This window comes from Cheilinus undulatus, linkage group 17 (genome assembly GCF_018320785.1).
Source record: "Cheilinus undulatus linkage group 17, ASM1832078v1, whole genome shotgun sequence".
Classification (NCBI taxonomy): Eukaryota; Metazoa; Chordata; class Actinopteri; order Labriformes; family Labridae; genus Cheilinus; species Cheilinus undulatus.
The window spans coordinates 34,180,997-34,204,385 of record NC_054881.1 but is presented as its reverse complement, the minus strand read 5'-3'; the positions used below and the strand labels follow the sequence as shown (position 1 = coordinate 34,204,385).

General features: G+C 39.2%; 1 protein-coding gene across 2 annotated transcripts; it reads right to left on the bottom strand.

Moving 5' to 3' along the window:
- Positions 1-262: 262 nt before the first annotated feature.
- On the bottom strand, positions 263-23,025 carry nup155 (nucleoporin 155). 2 transcript variants are annotated; one of them, XM_041811405.1, is made up of 34 exons: positions 22,888-23,025; positions 22,464-22,630; positions 21,490-21,627; positions 21,249-21,345; positions 21,079-21,149; positions 20,901-20,993; positions 20,007-20,270; positions 19,841-19,914; positions 19,655-19,746; positions 19,458-19,555; positions 19,172-19,339; positions 18,923-19,023; positions 18,643-18,813; positions 18,434-18,544; positions 18,251-18,345; positions 18,082-18,167; positions 16,258-16,399; positions 16,058-16,124; positions 15,848-15,963; positions 12,813-12,916; positions 12,522-12,655; positions 12,228-12,419; positions 11,860-11,998; positions 11,630-11,765; positions 11,106-11,259; positions 10,911-11,015; positions 6,609-6,763; positions 6,356-6,485; positions 6,156-6,269; positions 5,957-6,077; positions 5,742-5,852; positions 5,290-5,426; positions 3,835-3,941; positions 263-1,485 (listed from the first exon to the last, which is right to left on the bottom strand). In XM_041811405.1, exons 2-34 carry the CDS (start codon positions 22,603-22,605, stop codon positions 1,347-1,349), a joined length of 4,104 nt encoding a protein of 1,367 aa, XP_041667339.1. In that variant the 5' UTR covers positions 22,606-22,630; positions 22,888-23,025; the 3' UTR covers positions 263-1,346. The 2 variants fall into 2 exon arrangements, with proteins under 2 accessions (XP_041667339.1, XP_041667340.1); XM_041811406.1 differs by lacking the exon at positions 22,888-23,025 and adding an exon at positions 21,797-21,826 and having other exon boundaries at positions 22,464-22,553.
- Positions 23,026-23,389: the final 364 nt, after the last annotated feature.

The following is a 23,389-nucleotide window of genomic DNA, read 5'->3' as shown; positions in this document are numbered from 1 at the left end:
TGATGGGGTACCGGGTTTAGATTTGTGGGAATAAAATTATTTTTTGTCTTCAGCATCAGGTTACATGACAAGCTAAAACTGGAATTAAAATGTAACTTTATAATCACCCAGCACTTAATAGATTTTGCATACGTATATTAATGTTACATAGATCAAAGAAGAAGGCCAGTTGTGCCATTAGTTGCAGCTCACGTTTGACATACCTTATTTGCATTTGTGTGCCACTGAGTCATTAAGGAAGAAATCAACCCTGCTTCAAGTTAAAAAAAAAAGCAATTTATTTTTAATGAGGCTAAAAATTAAATGTAATAGTGCTGTTGAGTGCATAGCTAATTGGAGAAAAAGACCTTCAGCAATTAATGCTGTTTTTGATGACTGTAGGAAACCCTGAGTGCCATTTTTAATTAAAGATAATTATGAAAACATGAACAGTGAAGACAACAAGCACATTATTGAGCTCCCTTTGCAGCATCACATTAAGCCACAGCTAATTTTCAATTCTCCTTTCAGCTGGTAATGACTGGTCAAATTTAACACAAATATGTACCAATGACCGCATATTTTGAGTACACCCAAACAAGCTCATACATGAAAACAAGTTTTATTTCTTTAGAAAAATGTTATATAATTTTTTGCCGATACATGCAAAAGTTTTCAGTAAAGCGCTGTGAACTTCACTGTGTACAAAATCATTCCAACAAAACACAAACGCACTCATCCACGGTTACATTTTCAGACAAAACGTTCACTCTAAGTAAGACATGAAAATGTTGAGCTGTGTCGTCACTTTTGGTAGAAAATACGACACTATGGCCGACTTATGTACATAATTACAACGTCATACACTGAATTGTTTGTTTGGAGGCAAAGGCAGAACAACCTCAAAGATTCTCCTGTGATCAAAAAGGGATTTTATGGTATGAAAATATCCTAAATCAGCAATAAGTGCAATCTCAGTGTATGAAAACAGACTCTTGTTTGGCTATTTCATGCTTTCACAAACAGTTATCTTCTTTTCATTTTAGACACCAGTTATTTAGATATGAGGAAAAACAGATGTCTTGCTCTCCTAGTTTGTCAGCATTATATGTTTAGACTTATAACAAAATCTATTAAATAAGTTATAAAACTTTTCCCTTCAGTCTCGTCTTTATCAGAAGATTTCACTCTCTCCTGTTAAAAAGCAAGCACACATTTCAGACTGAAGATAAAAGGTGGAAAACTGCGTTTGAATACAAACATGTTGTACGTGGTGATCATGTGATCCCGCGTCTAATCAGCTGTTAAATTAAGGCCAACAGTGCAACATCCACAGGTCACCTGTCCCTTAAATGTCATGAGTAATGTCAGTGGAGCTTCTCCAGCTTGGCCTGCAGGGACTTGAAGTTCCCGATGGTTTGTTGGAGGGCCGAGTTCGGGCTCAGAGACTGCAGCTCCACCAGGTATCCACAGATGTTGTCGAGACAAACGTTAGTGAAGCGGCGCCTAAAAAACAAACAAAAAAAAAAAAACAGGGAAATCCAGAAAGTCAACAATTTGCTCTGCATTCTTTTCTTTCTTCTTTTGCAGGTTTTGAAGCTCATCCTAAGCACCAGCAGTCTGAGCGAATCAAACACAAACGTGCTGGAGGGAGAAAAGTCTCAGCACCCGTCAGTAGGGCTGAACGATGTGCAAAAATAATCTAATTGCGATTTTTTTTTCCCCCAAAATTGCAATATGCAATTATTTTTAGGTTCCTCATCTTATGTATTGTTCAACAAATATAAGAAATAAATTAATCTATATTACAACCAGCACAATATAAGATCAATTAAACTAGGGATGAAAGATTTGAAAAAAATATCTAATTACGATTATATAGCAAATTTGATATCAATTGCTATAATGATGGCGATGATAATTTGTTATTCTCGTTTTGATTAAGAAAATTATATACTTTTACAGGAAAAGTAGTATTTTTGTAAACTATCCTTAAAAAAAGACAAATGTTTTCATAATACGTAGAGCGTAAAATCTTAGCTGCAAAAAAAGGTATCAAACCTGTATTTTGACACATTTCAGGTTAAGAGAATATTTCACTGCTTGCAATTTGAAAATTGCAGGAGGACATATTGTGATTCAATCTAATTTGCGATTAACTGCCCAGCCCTACCAGTCAGCAAACAAACTCTTTTGTGATAAGGTCCACTGCACACACAGATGCATGCAAAATGATCAACTCAACTTTCTCCTTGATATAAGTTAAAGCCACCATTTCTGAGACCATGTTTTCAGTATGTGCAGCGTGCTCACTGCTTAAAACTCTGCAGAAAGTTTGAAGCATCCCAACCTTCATCCCAGTGTGACACTCAGACACCTCCAGCCTCTCAGCGCAGTCAGCACAGAGCTGATAAAGCCCACAGGCTGTGAGATTTCGTTAGATTTCATAACCTCATGGATAGGCCATGTGTGCAAAATAGAAACGGTCTGTGCATCTGTCTGTGTGAGTGTGCTGAAATGCAGCTTCAGCCTCATTATTCCAGGTCAAACTGACAGACAGCCTTCAAAATTTTCTGTCATTCTTCACAAAAAAATCCATCAGTGACGCAAAATTTTTAGTTGGACCTCTGATGATGATGATGTAGATTTGTAAGAAGTAAGGTCAAACTTTATCTGGTCCATTTTCAAGAGAAGAAGGAAGCAACTTTAGAAATGGTTTATGACTGGAGGCTGATGATTAAAGATGCGTTTCATTCAGGTAGTCAGGAAGTCTAAAAGCAAAATGGCTTTACAACACGGCGAGCAGATTTGTGGCTCAAGTTGAAATGTTTAAATAATGATGCAAGAGTAGCTGTACATTGATGAAGATGCCTGTCCACAGAGACAAATAAATCACAATAATATTGTTGATGGGGTCTGGTATGTTATTCAGAAGATAAGGCTCCACCTTTTTGTGGTATCCTGAGTCCTCTGTCGACCCTTTGCATCATTTAGACCCTGAATGAAGCTGCTGTGACTGAGGATGTAATACCATCAAATTACAGAAATGCCTCTCATCGACAAAGAAACAACACTTCTGTAGCGTGATCATGATCAGAGCTTAATCTGCTTTTTCTCAGGAAAGGCTGTTATCAAAAATGTTCTATTTCATCAAAACACTCATGATTTTTAAAAATTCATCCTCTAAAGTGGACACTGGATTATGTAATAATCCAACAAGTGATTTACCGACAGTTAAGGATTCATCTACAGCAGCTTACAATAAAGTGAAAGTAAAAGCGTGGATACAGCATTTGGTTTCTCAGGGACTTTCACAGCTACAGAAAAATGAAGAGACTGCAGAAATACAATTTCTCTGTAGGTCTGTGTTTGAAAAAATAACATTTTTGTTGTGTTGCATCCAACATTCCTCACAACATCCTAATAAAATATTCTCATTACTCATTGTAAACAACAGAATACTTGTGTTTTTTACAAAGGAGAAGCTCAGAAATCAGTATTTGGAGTAATATTCCTAATTTCAAGGAATGTCAAGCAGCTCAGCTTTGATTGATGGTTTGTCAGGCCATTACCAGACCAGAACATCATAAAGTAGAATGACATTTACTTAGCACTGGAGTCTTTATTTTCAAAAAACAAACCGATAACATCAATATTCTGGAAGTTGTGAGAAAATGTTGCACACAGTAAAACAAAAAAAGTTTGATTTTATTTAAATACAGACCCTTTGATTGTTCGGAAAAACTGTTTTTGTACTGGTGTCTTCTTTTCATCCAGAGCTGTTAATACTAGGATGTGAACTCTACACTGCCATCTACAGGCCAGGAGGTAAGCAGATACTCAGATGGTGCTCACCTGTCGTAGGTTGGCACCCTGCTGGGATCATCCACGTATCCCGAGAGAAGAACGTGGATACACTCCACCAGGTGAAGAGGTTTCTTCAGACGCTGCCAACACGGGTCCTACAGGAAGAGGATTAAAGATAAAAAAAAAAAAATTACCAATCTAAAAAGGCCACAAGTTCAGTAAATATAAATATAATAATAGCTCACAATGCCATTAAATACTGATACAAATTTAAATAGAGATGACAAAAATAAATGGTGCAGTACTCCTTTTAACCAGAGGAAGGTGCTCTCTCTGCTTTTAGCTTCTCCTGTTAAACATCTGTAGCACTTAAAACACTCTAAAAACTAATGATTAGTGCAAATTTTGTAAAGAAAAAAGGGGAAAGGAGCTATTAAGTATAGGAGGATCAAACTGCATAATTGTATTTCTTTATAATTTATTTAGATGCAATTGCTTTATAAAGAATTTTAAAAATCCAACAAATACTGGGGATGCACGATATTATCAGCATGATAACAGCAAATATGAATATTTCTGGAACGAAACTCTGGCCACTAGAGGCCGCTGCCTTCCTCTCAGAGTTTCCCCCAGATCTTTACTAGGTCTAAGTATGAAAAGCTTAGCAGTTGGGGCGCAGGTGGCCGAGTGGTTAAGGCGCACCCCTTGTACCCGGGTTCGATTCCAGCCTGAGGCCCTTTACCGCATGTCTCTCCCCTGCTCTCTTCCCTGTTTCGACTCGATCCACTATCCTCCTCTATCAAATTAAGGCACAAAAATCCCCAAATAAACCTTTCAAAAAACAAAAAAAAAGAAAAAGAAAAGCTTAGCAGTTAGTGTGTAGCAACCCTGTGATGAATTTGACTTTTTTCTAAGTATTTTCGTATCTTTAGACTAGTCTGTTAAATGCAATTTAAATGAGCGTTTAGCTGAATATGGAAATAGGAGCATAAGAACATCCCTAGTGTTTACTATGATGGAACTAAATAAATGATTTGGAAAAGAAGATTTATATTGTTCTTTTCCAAAAAAAATACAGTAATATCAGTCTGTGAATGAATTTATCATAAGAGTGACAGAGCAGAAAACAACTGGACTTGGTTGAAACACACCAATAAGGAATTGAGAAGATGATATTCCTGCTCCACACTCCCCGATCAAAGTAAGCTCTAAGTAAAGGCTCTGATACAAATAAGTTAGTGGAGTTTTATGCAGGACCAACAGACCTACATCAACTGAAGTCTTTCTCTTTGTTCATCCTCATTCATTAAAGTCTGTTCCCAAGGACTTTAGCTTGTTTCTTAGTTCTCACTAAAGATTTTAAATTGGGTTCTAAGGACTGCAGTTTTAGATCTGAGCTGCTCTTATTTATCAGCATTGATACCAGTTTCAGCAGAAATCCTATAATGTGCATCCCTATCATGTACTTTGTTAACAAAAGGATGAATTAAATTCATCATGTACCCGGGTTTTGAAGAGCTGGTCATAGACCTCCAGGAGGCGTGGAAGCTGTACTCCAATCTCCTGCATCGTGGAGGTGACGAAGCCCACATCCCAATTCAGTCGACACACTTCCTGCTCCAGAAACTTCACTAGGAACTCTACAAATCACAAGACACATCAATACTTGTTAAAATTAAAAACTTAAATTTGTCATAGCTGGTTTTTGCACTTAAATGCACCATTTCTCCACAGAGAGCACAAGTTTGAACAGGCTTGTGTTAATAGAAGGATAATCAAGCTGCCGAATAAACACAGGCACCACTCTGCAAACCTGGACCCCAGAGTCACACAGACACAAACGATGCAAAGGGGAAGTCTAATTATATCACTGTTATTAAAATAGAAAACAGCCAGGTGGAAATTTTTAACGAGAGGAAAAGAGAACATAATTACAGGAAGGTTTTAATGCTCACCCAGAGGGAAATATCTTGGTGTTCCAGCATAAATCTTCCCCAGTGAGACCAGTTTCAAACTGAGGGACCTCATCCTGTCGACTGGACTCATGGCCACCGAGTCTCCGAGTTCTAGACGGGACAAAACAATCATCACTGAAACCAGCATCGCATCAGGCGAGGGAGAGGAACTGTTAAACATTCAATAAGATGTGAGGTGATGACAGTTCTCTTGCCTTTCTCCATGATCTCCTGCCACAGTGAATGCACCAGGATGGGGTCAGAGTGCCCCGCACAGTGAATGATAGCCAGCTTACACTCGGACAGTTTGAAATGGTCAGCAAACTCCCCATAGAGCTGCACAAGAAGGATAATTTTCAGCTTTCATAAAGACGATAACAGCCAACTATATAAACTCCTGGTTGGTGATTTTACCTTGGTGATGTCCATGAGCTCAGAGTCCAACTGAGAGATGACATTCTTCACTGAAGGATGATGGGAGTACTGTCTGATTAGGGTCTCCTGAATCTGTACTTGGATGCGTACCAGCTAGAAGGAGCAAAGAATTGATAGACCGGTTGTAGAGCTTTTTATCGACAGATTAGGTCAGATCCTTAGTTCTTGTGTAAACAAACCTCCATTTTTTCTTCCAGCTCATGAAGAAACTCTCCATCAGATGCCTGAGCGGAGATACAGGAGGAACTCTTCGCAGACAGGATGGCTCGAGCGATGTACTCCAAACGCTGCTTTAAGGAGATCTCAGTGCTAAACAGTCAAAGAAACAGAAAGTTCAAAATCATGTCTTTATTTAAAAGAAACAAAAGAAAACATAAGAGTCGATTTTTATTTGGTAACCAGTCAGATGACTGAACATTTCTGTGTTCAAACCTGTGCATGTCAGCGAGTCGGGCCAGCACATGAGCAGCCTTGCCAAAGTTACGGTTCTTCTCATAGTAACGCCAAAGCAGGTCCATATTGTGCACCTTACTCTGGTCCTGCTTGATCATATGCATCAGGTGTTCTTCCAGGTATGGAGAATTTACCTGGACAACACAGTAAAATAAAGGACGGCTTTAAAGCAAGGGACAAAAGCACAGAACAGGGCATGGTACAAGTTAAAACATTTAACTGCACAAATTTAGACACAGAGTTTATGTGAAAGATGTAGCTGCGGATGCCATTTACTAGTTGGATCTGCTATGGCCACCAAGCACAGGGAACATTTGTTAAAGAAGGACAGAGGGTCCTCTACCAGGACATTTGAGCATAAAAACTAGGGATGCACCGAAAATTCGGCCACCGAAAATGGCCCAAAAGTGCATTTTCAGTTTTTGGCCGAAAGACTTTAATCACCGAAACAACAAGGCTGAAACACAACGTTGTGAAGACGCAAGCAAAAACCGTGTCCAGCACACGCTTGGATCAGTGGTTCTCAAATAGGGGTACGCGTACGTGAAGGCACTCCAGGAGATTTTAAAATACATGCCGGCTATTTAAGAAAAATAGCGCCTTTCTTTGCACGTCAGGAGCAATACATTTTTGCGAGTATATTACGTACATCCTAAAATCACATTCGTGCTGCGAATGTCTGCGGTGAGTTTTCTCTGTCCTCTGATAAACAGTGATATTTATTGAAGCAGTAGATAAAATGGAGGTTTGTCCCTCTCTGTCCGTCACTCCGTGCGTAACGCGGCACAGCCAGGCTGTCAGTGCCGTTTTTTTCACGGTTTCATTCACTGTGCCAGCCAAGTTCGTACGAGGAGGGACTAATTTTTCATTCATTCTTTGTCAAATATGATCAATAAGAGTTATAATATTGCACAGATGAGGCTTGCGGTGAGAGGAGTTAACTCTCTCCACAGCGCGCAGACTGGCTCACCTGTTTGTGTTCAAGACTGTCCAGAGGAGTCATTTAGCTGGTTGATCTGGAGCTTTTATAAGTCGTATGTCTGAGGTCAGAGGAGACTGTGTTGGTAAATATTTCACTAAAGTCCCGTTAGTTTAGAAACAGCTCCAGCTGTGTGAGTTTCACTCCAACGAGCGCACATGGTGGTGGTGCCAATTTTTAAGGTAGACAGAGGAACAAAAACGTCCTCCTCTCCAACACCTCCGGGTGTTTGATATCTCCTCATATCTGTCTGTATCAGTGCTTGTGTTTTTGCCTCTTTTTTTTTAGCCTGGTAGAGAGGGAGACAGGCAGCAGGCAGCCCGACATGTCCACATGAGTGCAAATGCGCTACTTAAATATCCACAGCAATGTCACGCTGCGAAATGATGTTGCAGGTGAGGAAGCTTGCTTTGACTCGCTACAGGTTCTTAATGTAAATATTTTGTGTAAATAATCTGCATGAAAAAAATGCGTATAGAGTGTAAGGACCTTATGTTTATAAACAGGAGTTACTATTTTGTAGGCTCTTAAATTTAATCACCCTGAACCCCCCTGAGTCTCCCCCATGGCAGGATGGTTTGACCCACACTGGAACATGCCTGTCAATTACTGTATTCATAACCTCTCCATTCATAAAAAGGTTTATGATTTATTTTTTGTGAAGAAATACTGATCTATAACTAAGTTCATGATTTCAGTTTGAGAAGAGAAGTCTTTTTTATAACTTGTTTATTATTTACAGGTTTTTAGTTCTTTCTAACTCTGTTTTTATTTTCAAATTGTTCCAGAGAGACCACTGCAACCGAGCAGAGTTTTGCACACTTCTGGGTTTAAAGCCTTTCCAGTCACTGTTTTCAACAGCTACATTAATTTGAATTCCCACATTTAGAGATAAGAAGATGTGCCATGACTTTAGTCATGCATTTTTAATATTTAAAATGTATGAAAAAAAATCTAATATTTGTAATTTGAAAGTGTTTTTCAGTTACAAAGTTTGATAAATCAGACGGCTGTCACACCACTCTTTAATGTCTTTCTTTTTGGCCAAAAAGTTTTGTGCTGTTTAGGGTGTACCTGGCTGAAAAAATACAGCGGGTACATGACTGAAAAAAGGTCCAGAGCCACTGCTTTAATGTACACATGAGTGGGGTCAAGTTAAACATCTTATTTTGTATTTTGTTTTATTTTATTTTATATTGTGCATTGTTGGAATGAAGTGCTTAATAAATATTTACATAATAATAATTTTGTAATTGATTCATTTGTTAAAGCATTGATATTAATTTTTGCAATTGCAATTGATTTTAGTGAGGTTACTACAGAGTCATAGCCATAAATGCAATGGTACTAATAATTGGCGTAATAATTTCTTTCGGTGTTTCGGTTTTCAGCCTTGGTTTCCTCATTTTCGTTTTTTGCTTTCGGCCAAGAATTTTCATTTCGGTGCATCCCTAATAAAAACCTTCATCTGTTGCATTCAGTGAATTCATGTATTTGTTTTCTAGTTTTCCTTCTTTTGACAGCTCTATTTGCATGGAACCAGTATTACCTAGGGACCTCTGGTCATTTGTGATAATCAAATGGTATGTCTGTTTTAAATCCTATGCAGATCAACCATGTCTGTAATTTGTGGAGTAAAAATTCCAGGGCAGTTTAACGACCATTTTTCAGCACACACATGGGTCCACAGGTAATCCCAATCCCGTGCAAATTCAGGGTGGTAATTGTGTGGTTTTTGTGGCCCGTTTAGCTTTTCTTGCCTCGTTTTCTGATCGAAAAAAAAAATAACAGAGGCAGCGTTGTAGATTGTTAACACAGTTTTGACACATGTAGGTTATTTATACTGCTTTTGTCAGTTCATTTTATCTTGTGTTCAAAAAATGACTTTACTTACTTTTTTCAAACTCTACTCTCCAGATGTGTGTTTGCACACTGCTGCTTTTTTTAACACACACAGGGCTTCTGCACTGATCCTAACTGCTTTTTTTAATGTGCCTGATCTTATGTTGGTATTTTTTAGCCGTACACTTCATGCATAACACAATTTATGCTTAGTAATGTGGTGCTTAACAGACAGTTAATGTTACAACAGAGAAACTCCACGAGTAGGGCTAAAACTATTAAAAATCAAAGAAAAGGTTCATTAACACAAGACATTAATGGCAGGTAATTCTTGACTTTCTTCTTCTTTGTCTGATGAGCTTCAGATATGCTCAATTGACGTGACCTCGACGCCTAACGAAAGAGTTAGGGGAGATTTTCCACTAGTTATGGACTGCTTGCTACAGATCTAAAAACTGTTCAAGAATATATATATTAAAAAAAGACTTAAGTACATGTTTTCTTGTTGGAAACTGTGGTCAACTGCATTTTTTTGTATGTACTTTCGAAATAAAAATTCATGCATTTTTATTGCTGCAGCACCCTTGTTTTACTTGGGAAATGTCTGTTAATTCATGCAAAAAACAGCCTTGTTTATCCTGTGCAAAAGCACCGCACCAAACACTGACATCAGGGGTAATTCACAAATTATCAGAGGTCAACAGGTAATACTAGTCCCATGGGGAAAGAAGGGAAGTAACCTTAGATATGCATTTTTAAACATGCGTATCTATTTTTATATGGCAGCAAGTATTTCAGTTTTATAGTGTGCAAAACTAGAGCCTTTTCTAGGTTTATTTATTTCCTTGAATCAAACTGTACAGCAGAAAAATGAAGAACTGACAGGAAGCTTTAGTAAAGGACAGTGCAAGCCCTGCAGAGAAACTCAATGTCTGCAACCTGCTTGCAAAAAAAGAAAGAGGAAAGAGAAGCACTCTGCTGTTCAGCCTGTTTTCTCCTGTCATTGTGTGCCGATATACTGTAGACAGCATCCCTTGAAATGTCCTTACACGCTTACTTTTTAAAACACATCTGTGTGATTAGCTGCTAGACAACATGTTTGTTATGTATTATTTCAGCACATGAATTATTGCAAACAGCTGAGATAGATCACTGCTGTGCTTTTTGATTTAGATATTTTGAGTTTTTGCTGGGCACTAATTTACATCCTCAGGGATAACAACACTGATACCTCATGATTACTTTGAATAAACATACAGCTTTAAGAATATGCAGAAAAAATATCTATGATTATTTGTACCGAGGAACTTCATGTGCCTTTTCTTCTACCTTTTTTGAAACATTTCCATTAAACAATCCTAATGACTCTTTGTTCTGATGTGCTCCTTTTAAAATATGGATACTATTTTTCAATACAACAGAAAAAAAGATGCATAAACCAAGATCCACAGACACACTACCTCTAGCAGCTTGTCTGTCAGGTCGGCCTGAATCAGCCAGTTGTAGAGAGCGATGTGAAACAGCTCGTCCTGAGACCTCTGGGCCAGGCCGAGGATCTGCTCAAACTACAAAAGGAGGGACAGATTTTCATTAATAATGCAGATCGTGTACACTGCTGTCACAAAACAAGCTCCAGCTGTCCCCTTCTTCCTTACGTGAGCTGTTGCTTCCTCGTTGCTGAGCATGTTGGGATCAGAGGTCATGACGGGAGGACCGGGCTGCTTTGGGACGCTGGGGGACTGAGGGGCTGCTTTGCTCTGGTTCACCAGCTCCTGCATGGTGTCTGTGATGCACTTATAACACGAAAGTCTGGAGAAGAGTGAGGGGAGACAAATGGTGACAATTAGGTTTAACGGCCGTCTATAAACCTTTTCACATGTACAAAAACAGTCAAAATATTTCACTTTGTATGAGATGAATCTAGAACACATAGAAGTTTAACATTTTCTAATTAAATATCAGATTTTTTTTGGGTTCATGTTATTCTAATATTTGAGATGCATCTGAATGTATCAGGGTTACCAACCCTCTCTGTCAGCCATCTTTATAGTTTCTCTTCTCTGCCATTTCTTGCCTTCTCCCATGTGTAAACAAGCCACTCAGGATTTCAGTAGCAGTCAAATAGTGCATGTGTGATAATGGCTAGGTGCTGGTTTGTACTTCTTCTTTCTTGTGTTACCTTTCCTGGAAGGCCTGCTGTCCCACTTTGTCGTCCTCAGGCTCTCCATTCTTGTAGAAATGGGGTCCTAGTCTCTGTGGATCCTTCTTGTCTGCTGCTGTGAGGCACAACTCAAGGACCCCCTCGTAGAAACGTACTGAAACCATTTAACAAAATCAGCATGAGTGTTTAATAAGCATTAATTAGCTTATCAGCTGTGCCACTACAGAGAGATGAGGAGGGTCTTGTACCTTGTCTGTACTGGGAGCAGACTAGAGGCAGGTCTGTGTGTTGGCTGATCTGCTGATAGAGCTGCAGAGACTCCCGCAGTTTTCTCTCTTTATCTCCTTTATTCTGAATCTGCTTTGAGCTCTGCAGCAGCTCATTAGCCTAAGTGGAAGACAAAAGCAACAGTTTCAACCTTAAAACACATAAATCAGTAGTGTTTAATCAGCGCCCTTTAATGATTTTGATACAAAATTATCCTGAAGAGGGAGCAAGACATCAATATCAAAAAAGGCAGACCCCTGAGGCGTTAATGAAGACTGGCTTGTCTGCAATTACTCAGGTTCAAAACACATCTAATGCTTTCAAGGACTTAGAGGCAGCATAAAAGTACCTTGGAGCAAACGCTATCATCACTGCTGTACAGTAGAGGACAGATGTCTCTCAGGTGATTACTGATGGCGTCCACGGAGGCGCTATCTTTGATGTAGACGTTAATGAGTGCCGTGACGAGCGCTCCAGACAGCTCCTTGCCCCGGATCACGACATCCTTAAAACTGGCTCCTTTCATCTGCTCCTGAAACTCCTGTGAATGAAAAAAAGAAAGTGTGATCGATGAGAGATGACAGTGTACAGCAGGTAAACAAAAAGGTGATGCATTCATCACACGCTGCAAGTGGGTTTGTACCTTTGGCAGCTCAGACATAATGAGGCTGAACTGATGATCGCAGAGAAGCTTCCAGAGGGCCAGAGTCTGATAGGAGCGATGCACTAGCTGCTGGATGCCCTGCAGGGACACTTTCTCATACACCTGAGCCTTGGCTGGATACACGAACACAAAGAGACAGAGCAATGCAATAAATATATAATACTTCTGACACATCAGAGCTCCATCTCACGTTGAGTCATAATTTCTCTACTATATTTGAACGGATCTCTCTTGCCCAGTACAATGAAGGAAGCTGCACTCATAACTCACTGTGATATTTCCTCTGGAGCTCCTGTTGGACCTGCTGAGAGTTGGCACCGTCAGGGCGCATAAATCCCAGCAGCCTTTGCTGCAAGTTGGCAGGGGAGCTGAAACTAGAAGAGAGCAGAGCAGAATTTAGTCAGGAAGGTTGGGAAATAAGACTCGGCAACATTAAAGCTTTTAGCAGACACAGGCCATAATGCTGGTCACACTCTCTTAATGAAAAAATGTCATATTTGGACCATTTTGCATCTTCATGCATTGATTATGGCAACAAATGTTTCAGCTGCCTCATTTAAAAATCTATAAATGACTTCCAGGACCAAGAAAAGTCCCCCCTACACTCGTCTTTAACCTTGTACTCACTACCGGTTTGTTTTAGAGTAAATTTTAAGATCTTACAGCCAGTTTAAACACTATTCATGGTCTCTCTGCATGCTATGTACCTGACTTCTAGGTAACAAAGTATGCAGGCTAATTCTTAAAGAAAAAAAACTTTTATTGATCAGCTTTCCCTGTTATCACTCGACCATTATTAACCATCCTATTGACGACTCACTGATTTCATTATATTTTTTGTCTTGTTGGCATGTTAAACCGCTTTAAGTGATTTTATTTTAACTGATGCTAAAAAACTTTGTAAAATAAGTTCAGAAAAGTGCTTGGTAAATACACCTTATTTTAGTATTTGTAGCTTAAGTATTCAGGGACATTAAGAATGACGTTATTGGGGTCGTTCACAATAAAAGCCCTCAATAAATAAATGACAGCTACGGACTTTTATTGTGAAGAAATTGTAAGAAGTAGCACATTTATCTTTGTCAACTTAGCTTTTGCAGGGGTGCAGATGGCCTAGTGGTTTAAGGCATGCCCCATGTACGCGGGCGGTCAAGGTTCAAATCCGACCCATGACCCTTTCCCACATTCTCTCGTCCCCGTTTCCAACTCTATCCACTGTCCTCCTCTATCAATAAGGGCTCAAAAAGCCCAATATATCCCAAAAAGCCCAAATATAAGCCCAAATATCCTTGTTAAAGTCATTCAAATCTGAAAAAGTGAAAATCAAGAGATAAAAAAAAACAGGAACTTTTGAAAATACAATTTGTGTTTTCTTTTCAAGTTTCTCAAAATTATGACTCAATCTTATGATAATGACTTTTTATTCCATATTTTGATCTTTTCAACTCATGATTTTAACTTTTTATATCATATCCTATCATACCCATAAGTCCTATTTTTTTACTAATTCTTTCAATTTTTCCTCATATTTGGCAACATTTATGTTTATTATTGTACATGGTTTCTTTACAAACAAACAAATAAACAAATATTTTAACCATTTCAACCCCTAACTTTGACTGTGTAATCCCATGTTTTTATCCCTTAGACTCCCAATTTAATATTTTGACTTTCAAACTCATGATTTTGAATTTTATCTCACATTTTGACTTTCCAAATCCGTGAATTTGACTTAAAAGTACAATTTTTCCATTTTAATTTGGTGTTTTGACCTTCTATCTCACTTTTAAGATTATGTTCTTGAGCTTTAAACTTATAGTTTTGTCTTTTTTGAAATTTAAAATGATTTATCAGTGGTTTTTTCATATGTTATTACTGGTGAAAACGAGGCAGACAGTTTATGGTTTAATGTTGACCCTGTCAGGTTAGACCTAAATCCAGAATCCGGCCCCTTCTCTGATTGAGTTTGACACCCCTGGTCTACAAGCTTTTCACTTCTAGGACTGAACATGGACTCATCTCAAACTGTTGTTTACAGTATTTCTCAATTGCTAAAACACTAAATCCTGTTGTCTGAACCCATTTATTGAATTAGTCACACTTCTGGCAAAACCATAAGCACTTTTCACCTGGTTAGACACAACTTGCAAACACATTCTCACTCACTAAAACACATTTTGCACGGTGATGCACTTGTGTTGCATAAAGGTAAGCACAGATAGCAAAAGTTAAACACATTTGAAGCACAGGTGTCACAGCTTTAACACAACAACTCAAAATTCATCACACTTGGCTAATGATGTGAGGAAACCAATATAATCCAATTCAGAGAGCACTGGTTGTTGAAAGTTGTACAATGAGCAGAACTATGTTGTGGATGAAGTCCTGTGGCCTGACCCAGCACATAGACATGATGCTGTGGCTGAATGATTGTAGATACTGTAAGCACTTGAGTTTGATTTTGTGGTTTACACTGTAATGTGCTTATCATTTATATTTGTTTTTACTTTATTTTTACTTTATACAGGTGCTAAATTCAAAGGATTTGGGGGGCAAAATTCATTTAGCCGACTGTGAATTTTGCCTGTAGTGTAGTGTGTAAAGACTGCTCAGTAGTGTTTTATTTTTGATTGACTTGGGGTATGATCTGACAACATTGTTTGGTTTTGCAGGAAGAGTCAGAGGTTTGGTGAATGTAGTTAGACAATTGGGTTTTGTGCTTATAGTGTTGAGAAAAGCGTGGTGGATATCAAGAAATGTGTCTTAGCAGTTGAGAAATACTGTAAGCTGAATGCCTGCAGCCAGTTTTGATTTTACACAAGAAACCACTGTACCAACTATTTACTCGGTGTCACAGTGAACCTCATAAAACGCAAATATGATACACTGCTCTAAAATCCACATATATGCAAATATATTTAAAGTAAATAATTGCTGTGGGGCTTTTTATTTTGCATTATTTTGTTGCTGTTTTGCTCTTTTTTAATATCACAGGTAGTTCTAAATAACACTAAATGGAACAAACTGTAAGCTGCAATACTGTTAGAATAACAAATGAGGGAAACCTAAAATCACAAATTCTGGACTCTATTTCTCTCTAAATCCAGCAAACACTCTTTACTCTTCCTGAACCGTTAGCTTAAAACTGAGGTGCAAAACAAATCGTGACATCTGTGAACTCTTACACCCCTAATTTTTCTGATAATAAAAGGCGTTTTCCAGTGGGCTTTAGAACAGTCAGACTAAGCTATCAGCACATTGATTAGTTCTCTGTCAGACTCAGAAAGTGAAGGAGGAGCTCTTACCTTGCAGCACCAAGGGAGGACGGACTGAACTGAGAGTTTTTATCCAGAAACTCCCGCAAACCGCAGAGCTCCAGGAGAACAGACTCCAGATCAAACAAACTAACGCTGCTTTCCAGCTGCAAGGACATCAGATAGGAGGAGCTGTTAGATGATAGCTTTTAATAGAATTTGAAACACAAATAAATAACTTTGCACAATCATGACACTCACAATACTGACAGTCTGGGATCCTTTGCTTATGGTTTTCTCAACAGCAAGGCTGCCATCCCAAATATTTCTGTTAGAGGTCATCAGAGAGCGAGAGAGGAAGAGTAGCATTTAGTAAAAACGTGTTCTTATTTCACCATCAAAAAGTGACCTCTTAGATTTAAATTGTGTTAATGTGGTAAAACAAAACAGACTTTCATTACCCAAGGATGCGAGCAAAGTAGATACAGATGCCGTTGTGCTTCCCTGAGAAAATCACCTCTGGGCCGGCTGACATGGGTGTGATGGGGGCAGAGCCGGTGTGCATGGGTGCAAAAGGAGTGGCCAAAGCTGGAGGAACAATACCTAAGGGAAGAGAGCAAAATTAACAAAAGTTACATCTATATTCAAGGTATGCATCAAGAAATGCAGTGTTTAATAATCTTTACTGTACATTTTAGATTTATGTTAATTAACAGATTGTTTTCAGATGATGCAACGTAGCAGCAGAGAACTCTCCTTGGGGGGCGAGGAGTGATTTCTGCTTCAAGATACACTACCAAAAGGCCATGTGTTGAACATTTAAGACTAAGGCAAATGTTCAATGTGTAAAAATATAAATTTGCAGAGAAGTACAGTTTTGTCACAGTTTAGTTCATTAAACCCTGATCTTGCCCGTATTTCATCAGCTGATGTCCGTCTCAGCAACCTCAAGCCTGGATCGGGGGCTGCGACAGGAAATCTGTCTCTTTGAAGAGGTCCAGATAATAAGGCTCAGCTCAGTAGAGCTTGTTTTTTTGGCTTCCAAACTGTTTTTTTATTTGGTACTAGTTTGGCTTTTACAAAGTTCCTACACACTTTTAAAAATCAGATTTAAGACTTTTTGAGACTCACTGAGAAAAATACAATTTTTTGAAAAAGAGAAAGGCTTAAAAGATTCCTTGGTAACTTTCTGATTTAATGTACTATTTATGAAATGTCAAATGACATAGGAGAAGACACTTCTTGGCAATAAATGCCCAAATTTGATCATTTCTGATATATTTAATACCCCTATTCTATCAATATACAACAAACTGATAACTACTATATATTAGCAGGCCTAACAAAGATTTTATTAAAAGTTGCTGCCTGAGAATTTTTTTCTGAGCAGAAAAAGGCACTTATTCTTCATTCTATGGGTTTTGATCATCAGCATGGGGTAATCAGGTGGACAAGCATAAATACACACAGGATAATTAAAATAAAATAAAAATTACCTAAACTACACATCTTACTCAAAGTGCCATCCAAGATTTAAGACGCCTCCCCAGTAAGAATAAGTCTTTTTAAGGCTTGTCAAGGGTTTGCAGGAATGCTGTCTTTAAATGTTGACTGATTAACAACAAAGGATAGAAGAAAGGAAACTGGCACTCAAATGGAAGCTAGCTACTGCGGATAACATAAAAGAGCCATTTCTTAGCACAGGCTGAACGGCACATTATCACACGGTCTCTTACCCCACAAGGTTTATTCGGTCGATGGTACACCACGGTTTCAATTAAAAGCATGTTTGTGACAAAATGAGGATTTTTTATGAGTTAAAAGGGCTCAGCTAGCATCTTAGCTCAGTATTAGCCTCCTCGAGACTCCTGTCTCCCTCCATCTGAGCAGACGATGTCAGATACTAAAAGGTTTGCAGGACTCTTTGTAATATAAATCACCTTCACGTCAGGTTGATCTTCTGAACTGTGGTACAGACTACTTTTTAATGAAGTGTAGGAATTGTTCTGAAAGTATGTAGAAATTTTCTGATGATAATTGTAGTGTAGAGATCCATTTAGAGCTGTAAAGTACTAACTTCCCACTGTTCTAATTGACTCCTAATGGTTGACCCCCACTTCCTGACCCCCAATAGATATTTGGAATCATGTGATTGCAAGCGACCTATTACATAAATGCTTGTAGACATAAATTTGTCCCGCATTTGTGGCTCTTTACAATTTCATATTTGGTCAGGGTATTTTTCTATTCTTAACAGGACAGATAGACTGTATGAAATTCTCTACCAGGTGCTGGAGAGCTCATCACGGGCCCAACTGTGCTGGGAGACGTCATGGCTGCGGGGAATCTCATCTGTGCTTCTCCTCCGTATCTGATCAAGACAGTAAGAGAAACTGATTTTAGTTTGTGTCAAGTTAAAGTTTAAATTCATGCCAATATGGACAATAATCTGACCTGAAGAAGGCTCTTGTGGCCCACTGAGAAACCTCTCTGTCACATGCAGCGCTAGAACAAGCCAGGATCAGTGCTGTGGCGCAAGCCTGCTCCTCCTGCAGAGAACATATCAACTTTAGTCCATTTTATACACCATAAATGCTACACGGATTATAAATCACAAACAGTGAACATGTTCTGTACCCTGTGTAGTTTAAAGAAGCGCTCCACATCTTCACTTTCTCCTCCTGCGCAGCTCACCAGCAGGTGGCGCAGCTGGTCGACAGGCCGCAGTTTTTGGAAGATGTGGCTCCCCTACAGAAAAACAAGCAGCACACACTTGGAAACATAAGTTTTGTCATTGTTTCCAGGACTGTTCACTATAATTTCAGCATAATAGCAGCAGATTTAACCTTTGCAGAAAGAAGGACAAACTTCTGTGGAGGGATATTGTGCTGTTGGACCACCACAGGTGAATCTGTTATGGGGATATGATCCTTGTTCAGGGGAGTTACAATCTTGCTTGGCCTCTCCTCATTCAGAGCACAAATTGCCCAAGTGTGACCGTCTACGTTTGACATCATCTGTTGATAAACACAAAGGAAAGTTGATTGTTTTTTTTTCGCTGTATAACCGATATGAGGAAAACTAAAGGTAGTAATACATCAAAACAAACTTCTCATATTTGCACACCTGAGTTTCCATCAAGGGTTTCTTAAAGGGGAAGGAGTCGTGGTTGATGCACCACAGTATGTCACTGTCCTCCATCTCAGAAGCAGCCATCAGCAGAACGCCTGAAAGATTTTGACAAAAACACAAAAGTGTACTGAAAAGAAATCAATGCAATACAGTGAAATGATATAAAAAGAACAACTAAAAGCTGCAGGAATTGCTTGATTCTTGTTGGGTGATGCTTGTAAATGGAAAAATGATCAGATTTACCTTTGTTGTAAAGTGCCTTATGGACCTTTGAAGGTTTCTGCAGGGTAGAGGACGCAGAAAAACCAGGTGGCAGACGGACGTGGACCAACGTTAGCAAGCTGGGTCGTACTGCTAAATGCTTCTGGAGAGGAGGGGCAAAAGGTGTAGTGCTGAAGTAGAGACGAACACCTAGAGAGACAGAAAGCACACATCAACTCCTCTCAGTGAACATGTGGAACTGAATTAGGTGACTGGATCTTGCAAATAAACTTAGAGTTTACTATTTTCCACTTTGACCTGTGCTTACCTGCATGAGTGACAGCGAGCAAGTGACAGTCTGAGGACTCCGATCGGTCAATCACAGAAATCTGGACGATTGGTTTGAAAACTGAACGATCAATTGTCCTGCAGAGGAAGGTTTCAGAACATCAGGGAAGATTATGACTCCCTTTTGAGGGTGAAATAGTCAATGTAAGGGCAATACATTTTAAAAACCAAACATACCTGGCTATGTTTCCAGCAGCAGCAACAATAGTGCTTTGAGACATGGTAGCAACACGACTCATACCCTGTCCGTCAGCCCCAAGGTCATAAACCTGATAATGACACGCATTTTTAAAAATGCAAGTAGAACAACAATTACTGCAGACTTCTTATCTTACCAGAAACAATCACAGCTAAACATCATACCTGCAGGACATCTTTCTCAGAGCGTGTGAATAAAGTGTTGCGGGAGTTGTCGATAGCGATCTGCACAATGGGGTCTGTGGAGCACACAGACAACAAGGGGTTAAAGGGGAGTTCCACTGAAAAAAGGACATTTTCTTGCTGTGGGAGAAAACGAGTCTCTCCTCACCATCCTCAGAGAAGGAGAACTGGAGCACAGAGGGGATGAGGAAGGACAGAGAGCTCTTGGAGTGGTTGATTTTTCTGCAGCGCTGGCTCAGCCATCCCGCCTCAGCCTGGTAAGCTATTTCATAGAGGCAGCCATCTTTTCCCGCCATGAAGATGCGACCCAGGTCAGTGGAGGTGATGGATAAGATGTAGGTGTTATCTGTGGGGATTGAGAAAAGGGGATCCGGGAGAAGCTGCATCCCCCCTGACATGCTGTCATTCAGTCCTGCAACAAAAACAAGAGACGACAGAAAGACGAGGAAGATGAACCAACACAGGAAAATGGGGATATTAATAGTTTTTCTCGGGGCAGAGAAGGCATGGTGGTAAGGTCGTGCTCCATGTACGTAGGCAGATGGGCTCAAGTCCAGCCTGTGGCACCATTTCCCACATATCTCTCCCTACTTTCTCATCCACGTTTCTGATTCTATCCACTCACCTCCTCTAATATAAATCTTAAAAAAGGTTTACATGACATTCATTAAATCAGTGTAAAATAAATGTACTGCCAATAAATATTTTTGCCCCATCGCACACTTTGGGAAGTACTGTTTTAAATAATTTACAAAGAGCAGAAACAAAAGGAAAGCTGAGCACTAATGCAGGAAAAACAACGAAGAAACTCTACAAGTTACTGCAATGTCTGAAGAACTGTCCCGAAAACACTTCAGAATAGAAGCACTGTATTGGAAACACAGGTTGTCTCACCACAGAAACAAAGTGACAAGCTTTTAATTTGAAAAACACTGTTGTACCATAAAGCTTGAATTTCAGTTAATTTGAAAACTGATTTGATTTTATGCTGCAGGGGTTCGAATGAAATGCAGATTCATGGTGACACAGAGAAAGGACTCACCAGCCTGGCTCTTGGGGAAGCTCAGTCCGAGGATCACTACATCCACAGAAGTGGCCAAAACCAAGAGGTAGTGAATGTGTGGCTGTAAAATCCCTGAAAAAAAAACACAAACATGAAAATCAGCAAAATAAATAATTAATTTTAAGACACCAATGTTGATTTCAGGGTTTACACATACCTTGTTTTGGTTTTACAAGACCCACAGCCAGGATGGTTTCAATGAGCCCATCAAAATAGGCAACATCTCCTCTAAAAAAAAAAAAAAAAAAAACAGAAAAAACTAATAAGTGTTTTCATTCATTTTAAGAGTTGTCACACAGGCTTGTTATAGAGGCTTGATGTACTCACCCATCTTCGTAATTCCACATGAAGATGTCATTATCAATAGTTAGCCATGCTCGGGAGATCTCAGGAAAAACTCCCATCATGCAGTTACATTGCATATCTGTAATAACAGTTAAGGTAAAGCCCAAAAATAAAGTTAAACATCATGATCGTCTTAGACAAACTGAGCTTTTTGTCTCATGATAACCCCCTGGTGTTCCTACGGGCATTCTTCTTTTAGTTTCCTGATTGATCTAAAGGATACGACTGAACTGCTCCACCAGCTCAGGAGGAAGCGGGACTCTGCGGACCGCGCTGAGCTCCAGGAGATTTGGCACACTGATCAACCCGGGCCCCTGCAGAGGGTAGTCCATGTCCGACACTCCAGAGAGGGATGGCATGTCTATTAAAACAATAAAAAACAGCAAGTCTTGTTATGCACTACATTAAATTTTGTATCCCAATCATAGCACATTTTTCACATGAATGCAATTATACTGTAAGATATGCCAAAAAAAGGGCCATGAAAATGCATTTAAATATTTTTTACATGTTATTATAATGTTACACACCAGTGAACTTCCAAAGATGTCACATCTGTGCTGCAAAACAAATGCAATTAAAGGACTAACAGATTCAGCAACAATGAAATGAGTTAAGAGAGCAGCTACAAGTAGACCAAGTCTCATTTTTATAATCAACAATAATAAACATAATAGAGAAAATATAAGAAGCTTATGAGTGAAGTATTTTTCAAAATGAAAAGTTTTTCTGCATACAAATAAAAAAATCCAGCAGAAGGGACTACTAGAACCATCATACTGGTTTCTGCGTCAAAGGAGTGAGTCAAACATGTGTACAGTATTTTAAAGGGGACATTAAAATATTGCGACATAGTCTAGAAATATCGGGATATCAATTTTAGGCAATGTTAGTAAATTTTAAGTTAAATATCTTTGACTTTTGGTTGAGCAATCCAAATTCTCCTGAAGTAAGTTTTAACCAAAGTAAGTGTGCTTTATTTGAGTACAATAATCTTGCACTTTTTCCACCCCTGGTCATAGTATATACGTGATTTCTTTCTTTTGGACGCTTAAATTTATGCATCAACAACTGAGCCAATGGTGTCCACATGAGTCTGAGTTAAACATTGCTACTATTTGGTAAGAGAGCCCCAGTGTAAAGAGACGCCCTGAAGTAAACTAAACATGTATACTAATAGGCTATTCTTCTGCTTACTGTGAGAAGGGACGCTGAGCAGCTCCGACAGGTCAGGAAAGAGGCGGTCATCCTGCAGGTGTCTGTCAATCAGCCGGGATGAGTTTTCCAGCGCTTCGGCGAGAGCAGCGGCGGGGCTGCTGGGTCCAGCGCTGGAGGGCATGGCTGAGCGACCACCGCTAACTAATCTACAAATAAGGCAGAGGTTAACGACAGCAGAGTCAGTCAGGTAAGGGGAGATGGTATGTGTGAATAATGAAAAATGTGCAGCAAAACTTAGAATGACGCCTAATGTTTCTGTAATCCCGAGTTTGTGTTATCTGCGGTAAGAACGCCGGTTAGTTAGCTGTCTGGTAGCATTGAAACCTTATTATTTAGCAACTAGCTAACTAAAACAGACACCAAGTATGGAATTAAGTGTTTATTTGTCAACTTGTAGCTTTACCTCACTGAAAGGAGTCCGCGTTTTAATGAGTTATTTTGCTAAAAAGTTTTCTGCTCCAGTTCCGCTCCAAATTTCAACTAAATAAAGCCAACACACAAAAATCCAGCACAGCCCGCCAACCTCATGCACAGCGGCAGGGGTGAAAGGTTCATTTCCGGTGATCCCTCTTCTTCTTCGTCTCCCTAATTTTCCGCAGACTTTCCGCAGTGAAGTGTAGTGTTGCCACCCTCTGGTCATAGCTTTTAGCATCCATCACACATAAATAAAGAAGAGGACAAAACAAGGGTGGAAAATATCAAATTTCATTGAGTCATTTTACGGTCACCGAGACGTTACTTATCTGCTTTAACTTTTGAGCAGTTTTTGAAAAGAGTCATTTCACTTGGGCAAATTAAAATGTGAGGGAAGTATTTTACTGCTACAGTACCTCTAAAAGTATTTAACCCCTTGATTTTTAATTGTTTTTTTTTTAAATTTACCATGGCCAATATAAATTGGCCTT